This window comes from Camelus ferus, chromosome 2 (genome assembly GCF_009834535.1).
Source record: "Camelus ferus isolate YT-003-E chromosome 2, BCGSAC_Cfer_1.0, whole genome shotgun sequence".
NCBI lineage: Eukaryota > Metazoa > Chordata > Mammalia > Artiodactyla > Camelidae > Camelus > Camelus ferus.
The window spans coordinates 74,725,566-74,747,121 of NC_045697.1; the positions used below are offsets into that span (position 1 = coordinate 74,725,566).

The 21,556-nt window shown below is 33.6% G+C and overlaps 2 protein-coding genes across 8 annotated transcripts in view; one reads left to right on the plus strand and one right to left on the minus strand.

The window, feature by feature from the left end:
* Window positions 1-4,380, minus strand: part of TBCK (TBC1 domain containing kinase) — a 172,781-nt gene extending 168,401 nt beyond the window's left edge. For 5 of the 7 annotated variants that reach the window (XM_014559202.2, XM_032461169.1, XM_032461190.1 and 2 more), the window contains exon 1: window positions 4,087-4,380. The gene's annotated coding sequence lies outside the window, so the exon portion shown is untranslated. The other 2 variants (XM_032461172.1, XM_032461185.1) reach the window with 2 other exon arrangements.
* Window positions 4,381-4,507: 127 nt separating this feature from the next.
* AIMP1 (aminoacyl tRNA synthetase complex interacting multifunctional protein 1) overlaps window positions 4,508-21,556 on the plus strand; it is a 34,086-nt gene continuing 17,037 nt past the window's right edge. Inside the window, exons 1-4 of the mRNA XM_006184629.3 lie at window positions 4,508-4,713; window positions 15,576-15,709; window positions 17,718-17,831; window positions 20,586-20,753. Of these exons, the coding sequence (XP_006184691.2) occupies window positions 4,712-4,713; window positions 15,576-15,709; window positions 17,718-17,831; window positions 20,586-20,753 (418 nt within the window). The 5' untranslated portion in view covers window positions 4,508-4,711. The remainder of the gene's footprint in view (window positions 4,714-15,575; window positions 15,710-17,717; window positions 17,832-20,585; window positions 20,754-21,556) is intronic.

Sequence of the window (21,556 nt, forward strand, 5' to 3'; positions counted from 1 at the left end):
TTGATTTTCAACAAAGGAATTTCAACAACAAGGAATTCAGTAGGAAAAGGACAGTATTTTTAGCAAATAGTACTGGAACAAGATACCTATATGGGAAAAAAACTCAAATCCTACTACTACATTCACAAAAATTTGAGATGGATTATAGACCTAATTGTAAAAGCTAAAACTCTAAATCTTCTTTTAAAAAAAGAGAACATTTTTGCAGTCTTAGGATAGGGAAAGATTTCTCAGGAAGTATTAAAAAAGCCATAAAAGATGAACCTTATAAAGTGGATTTCATCAAAATTAAAAACATTGCCCATCAAAAGTCACCTTTGAGAACATAAAAATCCAAGCCAAAATTAAGGAAAATATTATTTACACCTATATATGTGACATTTTATTAAATACATGTATAACATGTATATGTATGTTTGTATACATGATAACAGACTTATATTCAGAATACACAAAGATGTCTACAACACAGTAATAAAAAGAAAAACAAGTCAATACAAAAATAAGTAAAACCCTGAGACAAATATTTTCACAAAGGAGGAATACAAATAGACAATAAGCACATGAAAAAGTTCTCAACATCATTAATCATCAGGGAAGTGGAAGTTAAAACCACAACAACGTACTATTTCACACCTATCAGAATGGCTAAAATTTGAATGACTGGCAATACCAAGTATTGAGAAAAATGTGGAACTGGAGCTGATACACTGCTGCTGATGACACAAGAACTTTGAAAAACTGGAAAACTGTTCTAAAGTTAAAAATACCCCTAGCTTATGACTCAGAAATTCCTTTCCTACTAGGTACCTACCTAAGCAAAATTAAAATGTTTGTCTATAAAAATACTTGTATGAGAATGTTTGTAACTGTTCTACTCATAACAGCCCAATCTGGAAGCAATGGAAACTACACAAAAGTGAATTGATAAACAAATTATGGCATGTTCAACCAACGGAATGCTATTCAAAATGACAAAAAAAGGAACAAACATACCAAAATATGGATGTATGTCAAAAATATTATGTTGATGGAAGAAGTGGACACAGAAGAGTTCATATTCTAAGGCTGTATTTAAATGTAGGTCCAGAACTATAGTTCTAAAGTGATAAAAAATGAGAATGTAGTGCCTTGGGCTGGGGGATGGACTGGACAGGGAAACAGGAACTTTTTGGAATGGTGCAAATGTTCCATGTCTTGATTGGTGTGGTGGTTGTCACATGTTTGTCTACGTGTATCAAAACTCGTCAAACTTGGCATTTAAAATCAATGCAGTTTAATATATGCAAATTTTATTTCATAAATAAGGGAAACAAAATAAAGAGAATATGAAAAAAGAATAATTTAAAAAATGAATGCTTGTAAATTAAATACATGACATGATTAAATACATTAAATAAATTAGATAGAAGTGATGGAAAATAAAGCTGAGACAATTGCTTAGAACATGGAGCAAAATGGCAAAGAGATTAAAAAAAAAAAGATAACAGACTTAGTGAATCAAGCCAAGAATTCAACAATCACCTTACAGGCTATCCAAAAAACAGAGAACAGAAGAAAATAAAGGAGAATAAATTGTCAAAGATGGAGTAGGAGAAAATTCGCCACAATTGAAGGGAAATATGTACCTTCAAATTTAAAAGGCTTCTAATTTCAAGGAGAATAAATGAGAAAAAAAAAAAACACACTGAGAAATTTAAAACAAAAAACCCACGCTAGCTCCTTTGAATGAGTTTGTTGTAAGGAGAATAAACTCACACCAAGACATGTCATCACAAATTTTCAAGCATCAAACATAACTAAAAAATTTAATCATTTCAGAGAGAAAACAAATAGTTCAGGTATTAAATGAAGATCAGACTGGCATTCTCATGTTTTCATGAACAGCAATGGACATTAGAAGATGGTGAAGCCCTGAAAGATATGAAGAAACATTATTTTGTTTCTCAGCCAAACTATCAACCACAATAGCAAAATAATATTTATAGCCATGCAAACATTAAAAACAAACCCCTATTTATACACCTGTTATGAGTAAGTTTCTTTAGGATGTATACAGCTAAAATAGAGGAGAAAACCAAATAATGAAAGATATGGGGTTAAGAAACAATGCATCTTACTCAAGAATTCAATGAATATAATCCAGTACGGAAGCTGTACAAAAGAACTAGAAAGCAATCTGTTCAAACCAAACAAAGTAATTGGGTTCTAATGTGAATGTCTTCAAACAGAGAAATGGAATGGAAGCTTCTCATACAAAGAATGAGAGGACATGGTAAACAGAGCACATGCATTTTTTCCATCAAAGAAAGTAAAAAGTCCTTGTGAAAGAGAGGAGGGTCAAAAATATATGAAGTATATAATCCAAACAGTAAAGCACATGTAACTATGGCATAATTTTTGATATTGGAGAGGAAGAAAGAAGAATCAATTTGACATTAATATTACAGTCTTCTCCTTAGTGTGGCATAGGGGTCATGAAATTAAAACATTGGGAAGGAAATGTATCACAGCATACTTCTTGGCTCTGCACTGAAGAATATTTACAAAGCCATAATATTGTAACATTTTACTGGTTTTTACAGCATATAAGGCAAGCAAACCACCTCCCCCCCAACTGCAGTTAAGAAATACAGTGTAACTACTATTAACCTTGACAATGTATAAGCAAAGTTCCATCTAAGGGAAGGTGGGAGAGGATGTAGTTTCTACAGTGGTAAAGGAAAAAGGTAGAGTCCCAACTTTCCTCATTTTATCAAATAAGGAGCCATATATATGTATTTTCAAAAGTTGATGTGAAAAAATCGTTTACATATATTACTTAGAATTATAAAACTAACCAATATGAAAACTAAAAATTGTGATAACCATTAAAAAATTTGGAGACAAGAGGCTATGGATGGTGTAGGCTATCTTAAGTAGTCAATTAAAAAAAAAAAAGAATTAGCAGTTTAACTTCTTATTCAACATACAGTTCTAAAACTAAAAAGGTTAAAAGTGGTTATCTCCGAAGTAACAGGACTGAGGATAGGAAGGAAGACACTGAACTGTTGCACTTTATTGTGTGATCCTTCTAGACCACCCTATTTGATCTTCAATTAGATGCCTCTATTACTTAGACAACTAAAAACCAAATAACCAAATAAAGAAAATGCAAATAATTCAAAAATATAAAACACAAGTTAGCATAAAACATTTCATCACTGTTCTGCTTCAAATACCTCTTAGATGGATGTACACAAAAAGGTTCACATGCAACAAATACACACACACACAGATTTGATCACACTTGGTGAGTGGAAGAAAGCTAATGAAAAAAACAGCTGAGGTAAGATATTAGTTGAGGAAAAGCAACTAAGCAGATGGTTTTGAAAATTCAGTCACTCAACAAGCATCTTGAAGCTCGTATTTTAAGTTAGGTGTTTTTCCACTTTGGGGCCAATCACATTGAACAATATCCACCCTCAAAGAACTTGAAGTGGAAATGCTTCAAATGAGGGACAAAAAGGTCAAAAATAGGGCAAAAGATGCTTATTTCATTATGAAGAAAACAGTTTACACATTTCTTCAATGGGCTAATATACCAGTTCATCAGTTTTACTTACTTTCCCTCAAAAAGTTGTCCTTTCCCAAATAAAGAGACAAGGGGCCTTGAAAAGCAACCACTAACAATTCTAAAATAATTTCCTTCCACTTTTTTACATTCTTCCACTGCACAAGGGAATGTCACATCTCAACAACTGACTTAACTTTTGAAAATCAGAAACAAACCAAAGCAAGAGTTCGAATCTACGTTGAGTAATGGAGAGCCGATTCCACATTCTCTAAAGCTCCTCTTTCAACCTTCCTTTTAAACAGACAGTGCTTACTTCCGAAGAGCTGCCTACAGTTTCCAAAGCACTCATCTGTGTACAAGGAAGGCGGGCTGTAGGGAGGGATGGAGACGGTACTCAGCAGCCTGCATCAGCACTGGTTGGCTCTATCACTCAAGGCGGAAGCGCTGGGCCGCTCTCTGCACCTGACCTTCCTCTACCTCCCACCAGCCCCACCCACTACGACACAAAACTGGGGAACCCAAATACCTGCCTCTGGGTCTGGGGACGCAGGCGGACACAAAGACAAGGGGATGGAGCTTCTACCCAAGGCCCCAGCGCTGTCGCTGTGGCTCGTGTTGCCGCTACTGCTTAGTGCACCAGGGCCTGCATTTCAGCTGCTTCTACAAAAGGGGCCGCTCCGGGAGCGCTGGGTGCTCGGAGATCGCCCTTTGCCCGCGAGCTAAGTCGGCCGGAGTTGCCAGCTCGGAATCAGGCCAGCAGCGCGAGCCCGGCGCTCTTCACTGACAGCTCCCAGCTACCCCCGCTCGCTCTGCTCGGCCTGGCCGTTTCCTCTGACCTCACAGCCTCCGCGACGGAACTGTAAGGAAAGACCCCGAGGTCTGGCGTCTTGCCCTTTGCCCAAACTGGCGACAAAATGCAGCGACAGAAGAAGAGATGCAGAAGGGTTGGCGTTATTGGCTGAGGGAATGGACGACGGGGAGGATAGTGTGGTTGCGCACAGGAAAAGGACCACAGAATTTGGAGTTAAATCTGTGGAACGCTCCGGCATTTAGCGGGGACACCCCATTAGGTCCTTTCTCACTGCCGTCGTGAGCAGGAGGCTGTCTCTACCTGCTCCGGGCAGGGGCTGCTGAAGTCCCCACGGCCACCGATTCATGTGAGTGATGTCCTCAGAGGGTCGTGGGGTAGGCGGATTGCAATCGTAGGGGTCCCCTTTCCTATGCTTGCCTTGGGAAGTAGGACCTGGCTTGCGGGTACTAGTGGGAAGTCTGCTCACACGAGCACGGATCTTGGCACGAGGAAGTAGAGAAGACCTTGGGACCTTTTAAAGGAGCCAAATTTGAGAAATGGGGTGCGGGGCCGAGGCAAAGGATGTTAAGGGAAAAGATACACACAGGCATGTTTACTTGCGCGAGAGAGATGGAGAAAGAGAGAGAGAGGGAGAGAGAACACGAACTGAGGGCAGTGTGTGTGTGTGAGAGAGAGAGAACTGAGGGCGGTGTGTTTGTGTGTGTGAGGGGAGGAGAGAGAGAATTGGGGGCGGTGAGAGGAAGAGAGAGAGAACTGGGGCGGTGTGTGTGAAAGAGAACTGGGGCAGTGAGAGAGAGGGAGGGAGAGAGAAAGAAATGAGGACAGTGTGTGTGAGAGAGAGAGGGAGAGAGAACTGGGGCGGTGACAGGATTTCATTCATTCCATAAGTAGTTATTAAGCTTCCACCATATGTTCCAAGCACTATTTTAGGCATTGGTAAAAAGCAATGAACAAAACAAGGACAAAAACAGGACAAAACAAGACAAAAATTCCTGTCTCTGTAGTTCACATTTTATTGAGGAAGACGCATTCTAAACAAAGTTAAGAAAAATAGAGCACATCTTAGGTCGTAATGAGTGCTGAAAGGAAAGCAGGGAAGGAGGATATAAGTTGAAATTTTAGTGTGGCCAGGAACGGTTTCAGTGAAAAGATGACTTGAGTAAAGACCTGGCAGAAGCAGGAGAATTAAAGGGAAGTGCAGTCAGGCAGAGGGACCAGACATTGCAAAGGCAATGAAGTAGTAAGTTTTCTGAACAGCAAGGAAACAACAAGGAAGTCTATAGATCAGAGCTGAGTGAAGGGGTAAGAACTGGAGAATCAGAGAGCAGGAACTGGCTATGGAGGATCTTGAGGGCATCTAAGCCTTTGGTGTGTTTTGAGCAGTGGGGTGGTATAATCTGACTTCCTAGTTTAAAAGATCTCTCTGGCTGCTCTCAAGAATAAACTGAAGGGAATAGGGTGGAAGAAAGACCAGTTAGGAGGCTTTTATGGAATTCCAGAGGACACACGATGGTGGCTTGACTAGGGGTGGTAGGAAATGGCCAGTCAGATTCTTAGTGCTCTCAATTTAGATATACAAGAATATTAAAGGATGGTGAGTTAATTTTCTTTAATTAGGTTTTGGAAAGACTAAAAATGACTTGTAGTGTGAGTTTTGGACTGACAAACACAAGTTAAAACCATAGCTTTACCATTTAATATTCATATGGACTTAGACAACTCCTATAACTTCTCTGAGTTTATCTATAAACTGGAAATGTTGGTTGTAAAGATTAAATGACAATGTATGTAATGTGCCTGGCACATTAAAGTAGTGGCTACTGTTGTTAACTGTGTGCTTGGATAAGACATGGGAGAGAGATAGTGGTGAGTCATCTGTGGATGGATAGGTTTGGTTAAATCCTATTGAAGAAAATCTGAGCCAGGTAAAAGATGACCTTGTTTGGTAAGAGGGTCATGGGAGACCTGGACATGACCCTGTAAACATTTTATGTATATATCACTGGACAAAAAGTTTTTTTGTGTTAATGGCCGTAGTGTCTGGAATACATGTTTTCTCATTGCCATCCCTTAAACCCTCTATGATCCCCAGTGTCCTCATAGTAAAGGAGAGAAAGGCTCCCTGCTGAGTAAAAAAATAATAATAATAATCAATAATAAATACAAATTTCCAGTTGTAAAATGAGTCAGTCATGGGGATATAATGTACAGTATGATGACTATAGTAATAATACTGTATTGCATATTAGAAAATAGCTAGGAGAGTAGATCTTGAAGGTTTTTACCACAGGAAGAACATTTTGTAACTCTGTATGGAGAAGGATGTTAACTGGACTGTTGTAGTGATCATCTTGCAATGTGTACAAATATTGCATCATTATGTTGTACATCTGAAACTAATTTATCTTGTCAATTATACCTCAATAAAAAAACTTAAAATTTTTTAAAAATTAAAAGAAAAAGTCACACAATTAATGAGTGACAGAACTGGAATTTGAATGCCTTCCATGAGCAGAAGCTTTAAAAAAAAAAAAGAATGAAGTGAACTTTTACACAAAAGCATAGTTTTAGATCTGTCTATATTTTGACAAAGATTACTGAAAGACACCTGGAGTTATTGCTGGTTGCCACTGCTGTATATTTTTTGAGAGTCTCTAGGATGTATTGTTCTCAAAATATTTAATTTTATTGTTAACCTTTCTTAAAAATTCTGACTTGACACATTTTAAATCCTAGCAGGAGTTTTAACCTAGTGCTACATTGTGTAGAACTGTAATAAAGATGTCCTTAGAATAGGGTAATTTGGCAATTAGATTACAAAACCAATGGAGGAAAGAAGTTTCGAAGGTAAAAATAGGGATGATATAGAAAAAGAGAGGGAAAACATGATTAAAAGAACTACAGTTTATCAGTTCTTGTATGCATGGGTTTCTCATAGTTACAACTCTGAAATGGTGGGGTATTCTATAACTGTTGATGTTTTAAAATCACTACAGACTGAGTAGCAGTTGTGACATAATAGTCAGTGCCCACACTTAAGCAAACTTGGTCGTAAGTGATAACATTGTCATCAGTTGAGTTATGTGTACTGTTGGTACATAGTTGTTGAGTTTAGTCTCTATTTTAAGTATCCTTTGAAAGACATTTAGCATTGAAATTACAAGTTTTTGTGTATGCAGAAGTACATCGAAACACAAGAGTGATAAAAGATTAAAATAGAGCTAAATTTAAAAGAGGCATTTCAATACATAATACAGGATGTGACTAAGTGTAAGATAGTTTGGGTCACTTAAATTAGCCATAGTTTTTTTCTTAATGATATGTAAAATAATACAGCATCTTATGACCAGAGCTGTTTTACAATTGATAGCATCTTAGATTTGATGAAATGCAGTACTTAGAGTGTCTAAGAAGAATATAAATTTTTATCTAATTGCAATTCTGAAACAGTAAATTCAGATATTTTGGGAGTAGAGAAATAATTCCATATTTTTTATAGAGGTCTCTATACTGTAACGGAAAAAATGAAAATTTGCACTTAAGACTTCCATTTCAAAGCAATAGTTTTATAAGTATTTGGTTCCTAACATTGAGAGCCTAGGGTAGGGGACTTGTTAGTTAAAGAAATTACTGGCAATTTAAAATCAGAGTAGGGAAGACTACTGAGGAGATTGCTGAGGTAATGGGAAGCCATTTAGAAATGATAGGAATCTCAGAAGTAATCTTTTATGTGTATGTTTCAGTGATTAAGATATAGTCTAAATGCATGTATGTGGTAAAATCAGCATCACATGATTCTATGATTAGAGGCATCTTATTGTGGCTTTTAGGTTTGATGAAATATGGTGATTATGTTGAAAAGAACAAAATTAATGTGGAAGAGCAGAATATTTTAGGTAATACTTCTCAAAAGCTTTTTATCCTAAAAAAGGTTTAATTTATCATTTTTTTAATTTAGTAGAAGAAAAAAAAGTCTTGACTCTGACTATCCACAGTTTAACATACTCAGTGTACCTTTTTTCTATCTATAAATGTTTTGTATTTGTAATTACCATGCATACAATGAAATATTTTATCTGTTTTAACTGCACAATCTTTTTTTTTTTCTAATTTTGACACAGACTAAGCCAACATTCTCAAACTGTTTTAGAAAATATTAGTTCCATTAAATGTTAATAGGTATTCCTTTATTAGGATTTTGTGGCTAAATACTTTGGGAAATGCTTCATAATTATATCCTTTACAGAGATTATAGCTTGGGCATTAAAAGAAGGAAGTCCAGAATCAGACAGACCTAAGTTTCAATCATTTACTAGCTAGCCATATGACCTTAGGCAAATTAATTTTAATTCTCAAGTTTTCTTCTCTGTAATGGAGATAATTACAGTATTCATAGATGATCTATGTAAAGCATTTAGTCAGCTCATAATAAATGCTCTCCAAATGTTGCCTGTTATTATTGTTAACATTATCATCTGTGAGAAACTCTATGTATATTAGCAAATTAAAAGCTCTGAGAAGACTAAGGAATCTTAAAGTTTTGAAATTTGGCAGATAACTCAATGTAAAATTGAAAATCACTGTGGAGTAGTTGGCACACAGTAATGAAATGAGCTCTGGGTTGAATGGTAAAATATTTGTCTGAGCTTTAAGCAACAATGTTGTTAAAATAGCACTATTGTCCTAAACATAACCTCTTTAAAAAATATTTTTCCAGTTTTCTGTTTCCCTCATTTGTCAAAAGCTAATACAAACAACATGTTTAATTTTGCTCTCTACTATAAACCTGGTACATGGACCAAAATCAGGGACCATAAGTAAAATTGGGAACATAAACTTAAGTTTATAGGACCCTGACAGGTGACATAAATGGACTTACAAGGAATGGTGATGTCTGTTTTGCTTTGCATGCACATTCCGTTGTTGCAAATACTGTAAACTCTGGAACACAAAGACCCCCCTGATCTGTGTGGTGACAGTTTATAATCCCTAAAAGAGACTAGAGTTCAGGACCAACCCTCAAGAACATTGACATTAAAGGGAAAAGTCAAGAAAAAGAAGCCCTAAAAGATGATGCCAAGAAAGTAGGAAGTGAAATCAGGTGAAAATATCTTTATTTTATAAGTAAGAAAATGAAGCATAGAGAAGTAAAGTAACTTTACCAAGGTCACACAGCCTAGGAATGTGATTCAACCAAGATTTTTTTGGCTGTTAGTACTTTTTAAAAAAACTATGCTCTTCTGCCAGTGCTGTCAATCATCTGTGTATTAGAAGAAAACATTGACATGAACTTATGCATTCTAGTTATATTTTTAGAAAGTTTAAATGACAGTTAATTAACAAGTACTAGAAAACCTGTTTCCAGAGCTTCTAATTCTAAGAACAATAAATAGTTCTTGGCATTTGAGAAAGTTTTTGTCAACACATAGACCCAATTAGAAGTTAATCCAGAGTATCTCATAAGACATATTATAATATTGGCACATGAATAATATTGCCAAGAAAATGATTATCTAGGAATAGAGAAAAAGTAGACACTTGTTAATAGCTGGTATGTTTTCTAGTCATTCCTAAGATTTGCTTTGCCAGAAAACTTAATTATTGCCAGAGAAATGATTGTATTAGCAAAAGATATTTGCTTTCCTCTTTTAATGAGGCTTCCTTTGTAGTGGAATTGTCATTGATATTGTGGTAGGTAAAATAGTTAAAAGTAACCTAATACATCATTATGTGATAAGTATTATGAGTGATGATTTATGGAAACTTGGAATATTATTAATTATTAAGTAACCAACTGAAGACTTTATTTATAAGTAATTAGAATGCAGAGCATTTCTAAGTTTCAAATTCACATGATCTTGAGTTTGTGGTTAAGTGACTTTTTTTAACAGATTAATTTTAAGATAGTAGTTTTAGGTTCACAGCAACACTGAGCAGAAAACATTCAGTGAATTTTTCTTTTTTCTCTTAAACCAGAACAATTTACATCATTCTCATAAAGCAATTTTTTCTTGATATTCTTGGCTAGTTGTGTGCCTCTGATAAAATGGTATGTACACTCCATTCTGGATTGCTTTGTCTTCTGAGCTAGAGCTGAGAACTGTTATACGAGTCCTCAGAAATTTAGAATTAATGTAAATATATTAATATCACCCCCATGGACTGTATACTATTATATACCATAGTAAAAGAAATTAGTGTTTGGCTTAGCCAAATTATCTAAGTATATTTTTAACATCAATATCTATAATTTGTATTTTTATTATTTATTATATTTTTCACTCTTAAGAAATCATAAAAATCATTCCTAAGGATATAGAAAATATCTTGCCATTATGTAACCCACTATACTGTGAGCTTCTTGAAGGTTAGAATTATGTATATCCTGGTTTTTTGTTGTTGTTGTTCTCCCAATTTTGTTCGGTACTTGACATATAGTAAGTTAGATATGTACGAAAAATCTTGCCAAGTATTATTTATGGTATCTCATTTTGCCCTATGTAAACTCTGAGATATTGTTACTGAACCAGGTCTATTTGCCCAGTGAGTAGCAAGCCAAAGGCTGAGGTGACAAGGTTTATAGCCAAGAAGGAGTTTATTCACAAGATAGCCAAGCCGGAAGAGGGGAGAATAAGTCTCAGATTTGCCTCCCTCAAGGCAAGAGGGTTGGGATGTTTATGGGATAAGCAGGGTGGTCTTAGGCATGGGGATGGGGAAAGCTGATTGGAGGTAGGGATAAAGGTTAGGCAATCAGTGTTCTGTGCAGGCTTATCTGGGTTACGTTTCAGCATATTGAAAATGAAGGCACTTAACATGATCCAAGGGTGGAGTTTGTCAGCCCTCTGATTTCTAGACACCATTCTTCAGACACCTGTGCAGGCCCAGTTTTAGGGTTGGTGGGTCCCACTGAGCTGACTCCAAGATTCTGTAAAACAACTGGGCTGTGTGAAGTGGGAAGGATATGCAGTTAAAGAGAGAAAAAGAAAAAAATAACTAAAGTGAGTATAGTCAATGAAAGCAGTTTATAAGCAAAGGAGTTTTAACAAGCTGTTCCCTTATCTGCTGTTCTGTAAGACAAGCTCAAGAATTTCTTTTAGTTATCAACTTCCTTTAACTCTATGGGGCACAGTTTCAATATATAAAATTATCTCCATTTTGTATGGATTAAAGACCTATATGTAAGACCAGATACTATAAAACTCCTAGAGGAAAACATAGGCAGAACAATCTCAGACATAAATCACAGCAATGTATTTTTTGGACCAGCTCCTGGAGTAATGGCAATAAAAGCAAAAGTAAACAAATGGGATCTAATTAAACTTAAAAGCTTTTGCACAACTAAGGATACCATCAACAAAATGAAAAGACAACCTACAGAATGGGAGAAAATATTTGTAAATGATGCGACTGACAAGGGACTAATTTCCAAAATATGCAAACAGCTCATACACCTTAATACCAAAAAAAACCAAGCAACCCAATCCAAAAATGGGCAGAAGACCTAAACAAGCAGTTCTCTAATGAAGACATACAAATGACCAATAGACACATGAAAAAATGTTCAGCATTGCTAATTGTCAGAGAAATGCAGATCAAAACTACAATGAGATATCACTTCACACCAGCCAGAATGGCTATCATTAAAAAGTCTACAATTGATAGATGCTGGAGAGGGTGTGGAGAAAAGGAAACCCTCATTCCCTGTTGGTGGGAGTGTAGATTGGTACAGCCACTATGGAGGACAGTATGGAGGTTCCTTAAAAAACAAAAAATAGACTTACCATATGATCCAGCAATCCCACTCCTGGGCATATATACCTGGAGGAAAATAAAGTTCAAAAAGACACGCGCACCCCAGTGTTCATAACAGCACTGTTTACGATAGCCAAGACATTGAAACATCCCAAATGTCCATCAACAGATGACTGAAAATGTCCATCAACAGATGACGGATAAAGAAGATGTGGTACATATATACAATGGAGTACTACTCAGCCATAAAAAAGAATAAAACAATGCCATTTGCAGCAACATGAATGGACCTGGAGATCGTCATTCTAAGTGAAGTGGGCTGGAAAGAGAAAGAAAAATGCCATATGATATCACTTATATGTGGAATCTTAAAAAGGACACAAATGAACTACTTATTTATAACTTAGATGATTGATTTCTTGAATATGTGTAAGCACATTTGACTGTCCTTTATGATTGGATTACCGCATTCTGTTGATTCTTATTTTGTATCTGGCTTTATTCCTTTAATGACTATGTAAGTTTAAAAGCTAAAGCTCTAATCTGTTCTTAGAAACAATGATCAGTACATATATTAAACTTAAAATTGTGCAGTATATTGTATATATGTACTTACATGCAATAGAATGAATATGTGTAGTCAAACAGTAATCTACCTAATAGAACTGAAAAAAGAAAAAAATTATCTCAATTTTGTAAATAAAACAGGCTCAGAAAGATTAAGTAAGTTGTTGAAGGTCACACAACTGTCAAGTCACAGAGAAGCAAAGGATAGGATTTGATCCAAGGTCTGTGTGATTTACAGGTCCATGTTCTTTTTATTAAATTGCTTTTCTCTTATTACTCTTGTAGTAAGTTCTCAATGTTCTATATAAGGAGAAGGAGTGATAATAGTATGTACCTCATGGTTGTGTGTTGATTAAATAGGTTAATATTATGAACTGCTTAGAACAGGACCTGGCAGCTACTAAAGAAAAATTAGGTATTACTATTACCTAGTAATAGCTAACAGGAAATTCGAGATGGTTTCTACTATCATCCATAATTATTTTATATGTGAATGGTTGAGTAGGATCACTGTCATCCCTCACTATTCTTGGTATTTTAAGACTTTATGGCCTATATTTGTCTTTTCCATTATCATTTCTCTCTGTTACTAACATATTTTACTAACTATGTGGGTAAGGTATGTTTTATGTTGAACATTTTATTGGAAAAAACTGTCATGTGGATTTACTCATAAAAATGTTTAAAGCTGAACATTATACCATCTCCTACCAAATGAATTATTACCTGATCTTAACCAGCTGTAATTCTTTTTGTGTTTTTAGTTTGTGATAATAATATTTTGGTTTCACTGAGATGGCAGTCTTTTCATTTACATTTCCTAATCTCTTTACACTATTAGATAACAAAGATTTTGAGGATTACTCTGTTTTCTCACTTATCGCATTGTTTCCTCTTATGTGTACATATCTTTATATGTTCAGCTCATTTGTGTTTCTGTGTTTTGAAACATGGCATTCTCTCTTCCTGAACTTACACCTGTGCTTTAATACGTGTTTAAAAAGTCAAATTTTAGTTCACTCTTTTTTGCAACTGTATTTTCCAGGTAGTTAATAGGTTTACCTCAGTAAAATTATGTATTTTTTTCTCTTAGGCTAGGATGTGTAATCTTTATTTTTGCAAATTATCGTTAATCTTTGTTTTGAAGCTTTTTATGTGAGTCAGGATAAGAGTTTCATGTTTTGCTTTATAAGCAACTTAGCTGGTATTTGTGAGATTAATTTCTGGGCCTACTGTGGAATTCATGAGAACTATTTTATACTTAAATCTGTTTGTTTCATATCAGTTTAGATACAAGTTTATTAGGGCTTTTTTCAAAGTATATCACTCATTTCATATTCATCTTAGTATTACTCATTAAAATTTTCTTTGCCAGGAAATTAAAAGTTACAAATTATGCCAAATCAAATACTCATTATTTTACTTGTTTTTGATAGCTATATTTCACCTTTTGAATGTATTTGATCATTACTATTAGAGTAAAATAGATGTCAAACTGAAAGAATGCTATAACTAGTATATTAAAGGTTGAGAAGAGCATAGCTTTTTTACTTTAACACTTATCATATGTCCATCTGTATTTTTCTCTAAAATTCTGGCTTTGCAGACATTTGAGGCACAACAGGGCATCCTGTATTCACTTTTCGTAAAAAATTGGCAGAATTTAAAAGGTGATATCTTCATTTTCAATTTTTTTGTACCTTTTTTCTTTTTTGCTCTGTATTTTTCTAAACAATTAAGTAACAGTGCTTGTAGAAAAGGAGCTTATTCCAGATTAATCCCCCATTTATATTTTCTTCATTTACTAGCAACTTTATTTTCATAGGATTAAAAAATTGCTTTCATATCATAAATTGTCAATTTTAGCATGAAGTATTTTGAGGGTTGGTTTTCTTTTTATAAAAAAAGCAAACATTTAAGTGTTCTTTGTATAAGATGGTTATTGCCTAGTTGAAATTTGTATTATTTGTCCATTATTAGCCAATTTTTTCTTTATGAAAGAAATTTACCATTTATTGAGTGTGCATCATTTAAAATCAGAATTATTTCAGAAGTGCTTATGTCACAGTTTGAATTATAAATTGATGTTAAATTAGGTAAAAAAGAGCAATTCATAGTATTGTTAATGATTAACCTTGTCTTTTGTCAGTGTGACTATTTTTCTTAATATTTGGCAGTTTGAACTTAAGTATGATGAATTAATCTCAGGATATTTGCTTATATGCATTTTTCTGCACATTGATAATTTTTTTCTAATTTCTATGAATTAGTTTAAAGTTAAAATTCTTATTCTAATTTCTTTTACATAGGATACAGTATGATACTGACATTATTTGAGTAGGTGTATGAATAATATGGATGTTTTCCAAATTGTTGACCTTTTTCTTTTAATATTTGTTTGGCCTCCCTAATTTACCTATTTTTCCTTAAATTTGTACATAATTAAATAAACAGTAGAAATATCCAATATACAAAAGAAACATAGAAAGAAAGAAAGCAATTCTTTTTACTTTGGAACCCCGTCGTGGTGCTCGGTTATCCCTTAGTTGAAGTTATTGTTATTTTTTCCCTTAGCGTTCCCATCTTATGTCATAATAGTCTGCAGTGTTTTAAAGCTTTCTTTAAAGCTTTCCAGCCTAAAATATGGTTAAATAGCATGTTTTCTGCTTTTTAGAAAAAAATCAATTTTCTTTTCCAAACAGAATGAGAAATTAACCTATTAATATTTCTGCCTTCTGTTTGGTCTGTTGCTCTACGTAGGAAAAATGTTTTTCATTGTTCTGTTACAGTAGAAAATGCTTTTCATTTCAGACTGCTTGTTCATGGTGTCCTATACAATAAATTTATTCCTTCTACAGTATAATTTATCACTTTTATTTTTTCACTTAGGATTTTCTGCCGTTTCTTTGCAAAAATGGCAACCAGTGATGCTGTCCTGAAGAGACTGGAACAGAAGGGTGCAGAGGCAGATCAAATTATTGAATATCTTAAGCAGCAAGTTGCTCTTCTTAAGGAGAAAGCAAGTAAGAAAATTTAAATTTTCTAAGAGGATACTCAAAAATGAATTCATAAATTGACAGAGCAGAAAAAAGTTTTTACACATACATTATTACTTCACAATCTTATTGATAACTTTTATATTCCTTTAATAATAATTTTGAGTGAAATGATATACTAGGATTAAGGTAAGTTAGAATTAGGGTAAGTGAATGTATGATATTTAGAGAAAACAATGTATTACTTCAAGACTACTAAAGGAAAATTAATATTTAAAATAAATTGGTATAGAATTAGAGATGAAAAATGAGGAAATTGGGTAAAATCAAGTATGAACTAAAACATATTCTCTAATCTTGTATAGAAGAAAATATATACTTTCACATTACTCTCTGCTAAAACATTTTATGAAATGACTGACTATTTTTCCAATACTTTAGTTTTGCTTAGAGATTGCTATGATATGTACAAAAATATCCAATATGAATTTCTGCTTTTAGAATGTAGGTTGACTTTTGTTTTGTTTGTTTAACTGTAATTTATTTCTCAGTAGCCAATGTTAATGTAATGAAAATTCTAAAATCTTTTACCATCACTTACAGAAATAAATGCTTTTCTCTGCTACATAAAACTGAGTGGCTTATAGAATCCTACATTTACTCTCCCCAGATTTTTCCCTTTATCAGTTTTTTTCTTAATTTTAAATACTGTTTTAATTATTTCTTTTTTTATAATATTTTTATAAGTATTTTTCTTAAAATTTTAAGTGATTTCTTATTACTTAAAACTCTTAATATTTCTTCCCATTAATAAGAAGATATATAATATAGAGATGGATGTAATATACAGAAGAATTTTTAAATTCTTTTAAGAAAGTAATTTGTAAATAGTAATAATAAAATATGTATTTCAGTAAGTAAATACTTAGGTAGGACTATACTCCCAGACATATAAAGGTCATATGCTATATGGTTCAGATATGTGGAATCACCAGGAATGCTACAGGTATAACACTGATTGATATAGACTGATATAGTCTGCCTTAGTGTAGGCAATTCAGATACCAGAAGCAGCCTTCAGTCATGTTTTTGACTTACTTGGAATGACCAATGATTCTTTAGGTAAAGCTCCTGAACAAAACAAAGTACTGTCTCTTCTTAATTTACATGGTACTTGATTCCTAGAAAATTCAGAGTATAATGAAAACATTTAAGAATATTTCATGCTTATATATAAAAAATGGTTAGGATCTAGGCTCAAATAATTAACAAGATTTTCACTTATACAAATATACAGTAAGTCACTGCAATATCCTGTAGGATGTGAGATGACTGTTCATTTTGCAGGAGTATCAAGTATATTGCAGGACATCTGGCATCCCTGACCCCTCTCCAACAAATGCCAGTAATATTTGTGACAATCAAAATGCTACCACAGATTTTCAAAATCCCATCTAGGGAGCAGTACCAACCCCACTGAGAGTAACTTTTTTTTTTTTTTGATATTTCTATATACCCTGTTGCTCACCTTTAACACATATTATATATTGAGCAAATCTTTGGAGTTAATTTCATTCATTAAATGTTTGACCAGCTCAACTTCTGTGACATTAGGAGTAAAAGATTATTTAGCTCCTTTTACAAGGTAATGACTAAAAAGGAATAAATGAGAATAATTTTTTATTGTTTGGTATCATTAGATCTCAAAAATGTTTTTTAAAAATTAGTATATCTAATATTTGTCTTTGTTTCTTGCAGTTAATGTTACTGAAACTCTGAATTTAAGTTGTCATAAGCATCTTTATAAAAGCTAGGAAAATGATTGGTTAACAAAACCTTTTCACAGATTTTCTCCCTTTTTCTCTCTCTTTTAAATATGTTGTTTTAATAAATACTAAACTGATGTAAAGGAACTGGCCAAACATTTGGTTATGAGCTATGTTTATACTGGCTATGCTGTTTTCAAGTAGTATTCATAAGAAACCATTTGGAAAGCACTGCTGTATCTATCTTATATGGATGTTTTTGATCTCAGTTTTGCAGGCAACTTTGAGAGAAGAGAAGAAACTTCGAGTTGAAAATGCCAAATTGAAGAAAGAAATTGAAGAATTGAAACAGGAGCTAATTAAGGCAGAAATTCAAAATGGAGGTGATTAAATGTAGAAATGATAGGTTGTTTTAATTTATAATAATAATTAGTATATCATTTATTGTTTATTAAGTTAGGTTTTATACTTGGTTGCTCATCTTATCCCCACAGCAGCCTTCTCATGCATTCATCCTCCGAGATTGAAGAGACTTAGAAAAGGCAAATGATCTTGCCTGAGATCATGCAAAAAGTATCAAAGCTGGGCTTCAGAAACCTATGCTTTTTTTTTTTGGTATATATATTTTTATTGAAGTATAGTCAGTTTACAATGTTGTGTCAGTTTCTAGTGTATAGCATAATGCTTCCGTCATACATGAACATACATATATTTGCTTTCGTATTCTTTTTCACCATAAGTTATTATAAGATATTGAATATAGTTCCCTGTGCTATACAGTAGAAACTTGTTGTTTATATATTTTATAAGAAACCTGTTTTTAATCTCTGTACTATACTTCAGCTTGATCATCACTGTTCCCTAGTGAATAGTTGTAAGCCATAATAATACTTAATTAGCATTTATTAAGTTTTTCTGTATACCAAGCACTGTGTGCCAAGTGCTTCATACATACACATTTTATCCTTAAAATTATTTGTACATAAATATCCTTGTTTTATACATTGAAGCTGAGAGATGTATAGTAATTTGCCTGAAATTAAATACTATTTATAAGTTATCCAAGCCAGCAGGTAATTATCATTTCAGCTATTATGTTGTAAATAAAATTATATTTTTTTAAATTATTTTAAAGGTGTCTAGCTAAATTTACATTATTATAAAATAACATTAATAGTAATAATAATTCTATTATAATTTCAAAGTACCACATAGGAAGGCATTTGATTGTATTGGAGAAAATATTTCCTAGGTGAATTAAGGAGGCCCAAGTATAGGGAAACCTCTCTTACTACTACTTCTTTTGACCTTTATTCTGTCAGTAAGTTATTTTGAATGCTGTACTGTGAACTCTACCCTTAGTAAGCTAAATAAAAGTAAGGAAAAACATCAATAATATTTATTTAAAACTATCAACTGGAGAGAATATTTTTTGTCAGTGGAAAATTTGAGGCTAATTGATGTTTCTCAAGATTAGGGGGTTTGGAATATAGGTATAGAATTAAATAAACAACTAAAATATTAGCAATGTAAAACTTCTTGTCATTTCTTCTAGCTCTAGAAGATTGCCCTGTAAACATTAAACTTTTAAATTCTCATCTTATTAATGAAATGCTAAAACAAACCAACAGCTTGAATTAAAGTGCTGAATTCCTGTCTGATGGTGAAACATAAAATAGGAATGGATGGAGGGTCACATTACTAAAAGAAGCAATAGCCTCCAAGGAACTTAAAAAGTACCTCAGAAAAGTGATCTGAATATTGGCCGGAATGTCAGCCATATCAAAATCCCTCACAAGATTATATTTTTGTATGTTCACTAGGCTATGAAAATGTTTTTAACATTGCTGAAACAGTTTTCTTTGCTTCTTTAAAAAGTTGTTTTTTGAAATAGAATTATGGACAAGTGATGCTATTGTCTCTCCATTAATTCTGATATAGAAATGACTATTACTAAAACATCTTTCCAGTTGATTGTTCAGTTTAAAAGAAAACCTGAGTGAAAAACATGCCATGTTGCTAAACCATGAGGGTATAGTCTCTGGAGACAGACAGCCTGGGTATAAATTCTTACTTCCCTACTCACTGTGTGTATGAAGGGCCTGTGTCTTCTGTTTGGCTCAGGTTGATCATCTGTAAATGGATATGAATAGAACTTACCATGTAGGGTATTTATGAGAATTGCAAGAGTTAATTCATATAAAGCATTTTGAAAAGTGTCTAGGACTTAGTAAGTTCATAATAAATATTAGCTAAAATTGTTGTTACCTATAATTTTCTCAGTTTAGTTGTTAGTGATTAAGTGAAAATGATGCATTCTTTTATCATGGTTAAAATATACATAATTTCTTGGCAGCCTTTTTATAATCTCAGATAGTAGAGACTTGATACTCAAATACAATGAATTTCTGTTTTAAAAAGAGTTCATATTTTACCATATGAGCTGGCAATTCCGTTCCTGGGTTTATATATCCTAAAAAACCAAAAGCACTAATTTGAAAAGATACATGCACCCCAATGTTCATACAAGCATTATTTACAATCACCAAGATATGGAAGCAGCATCAATATCCATCAACAGATGAATGGATAAAGATGTGGTATATTTATACAATGGAATACCACTCAGCTATTAAAAAAAATGAAATTTTGCCATTTGCAGCAGCATAGATGGATTTGGAGGGTATTATGCTAAGTGAAATAAGTCAGAGAAAGACAAATACTGTATTAAATCACTTACATATGGAATCTAAAAAATACAACAGACTATTAAATATAACAGAAAAGAAGCTGACTCACAGATACAAAGAACAAACTAGTGGTTACCAGTGGGAGAGGGGTGTGGGGAGTGGGAGTATAGGGGTAGTGAGTTAAGAGGTATAAGTATTAGGTATAAAGTAAACTACAAGGATATATTGTGCAACATGGAGAGTATAGCCAATATTTTATAATAACTATACATGGAGTATAACCTTTACAAATTGTGAATCACTGTATTGTACACCTACAACTTATATAATATTGTATATCAACTATACTTCAATAAAAAAAATTCATATTTTTGATTCACAGTTTCATGGTTTTCCATTTGTTTGTTTGAATATAAATGGCATTATCTATTTCATTTTCTCTGTCAGTGAAACAAATACCATTCCCATCTGATACTCCACTGCAAGCTGATTCTACAGCTTCTGAAAATGTGGTACAGTCTATACCAATAACAACCATATCTTCTGGTGCCAAAGAGCAGATAAAAGGAGAAGGAGAAGGAGAAAAGAAGGTGAAGGATAAAATTGAAAAGAAAGGTATTTTTAACCTTTAAAGTTATTTGTCACTTGACTGGTTTATCAGATCAACATTTTTGATAACAATAATGGCGTCACAAAGAAAAGTTCAAACTTTTATGAACTAGAATAAAGTTTGTAATAATCGGATATTGGAATAGAGAAGCTGGGCCCTAAAGGACATGTGAAGATTGACCAGGTTGACAGGGGTAAGTAAGAGTGTGGCATTTGAGGTAGAGAGACCAGCATAACTTAAAACGTAGAAAATAAAGATTAAGTGTAGAGGCTCTTGTATAGTTTGATCTGACTGAATTTAGGTGTATATATAGAGTATATATAGTATATAGGGACTTCAGAGAAGTCACAGGTAGAAAGTTACCTTAGAACCATTTGTGAAGACAGAAAAAGCAGAAGGTATGAACTAAGGCATGGGGGTGTTAAGGTTTGAGGAACCCCAAGGAACTGAAGTAGGAGGTGTATCATGTCCACTTAGGCAATCAGACTAGAAATCTTACAGTCAACTTAAACTTGTCCCTGTCCCTCAATTTTCATATCTAATTGGCTACCGAAGCCTATACAGGCATACCTTGTAAATGCTGCCGGTTTGATTCTAGACCACTGCAATAAAGCAAATATTGCAAGAAAGCAAATCAGAATTTTTTGGTTTCCCAGTACATGTGAAAGTTAGTTTACACTATACTGTAGTCTATTAAGTGTTCAATAGTACTACGTCTTAAAAAATAACATACACACCTTAATTAAAAGTACTTTATTGCTAATGCTAGCTATCACCTGAGCTTTCAGCAAGTCATAATCTTTTTGCT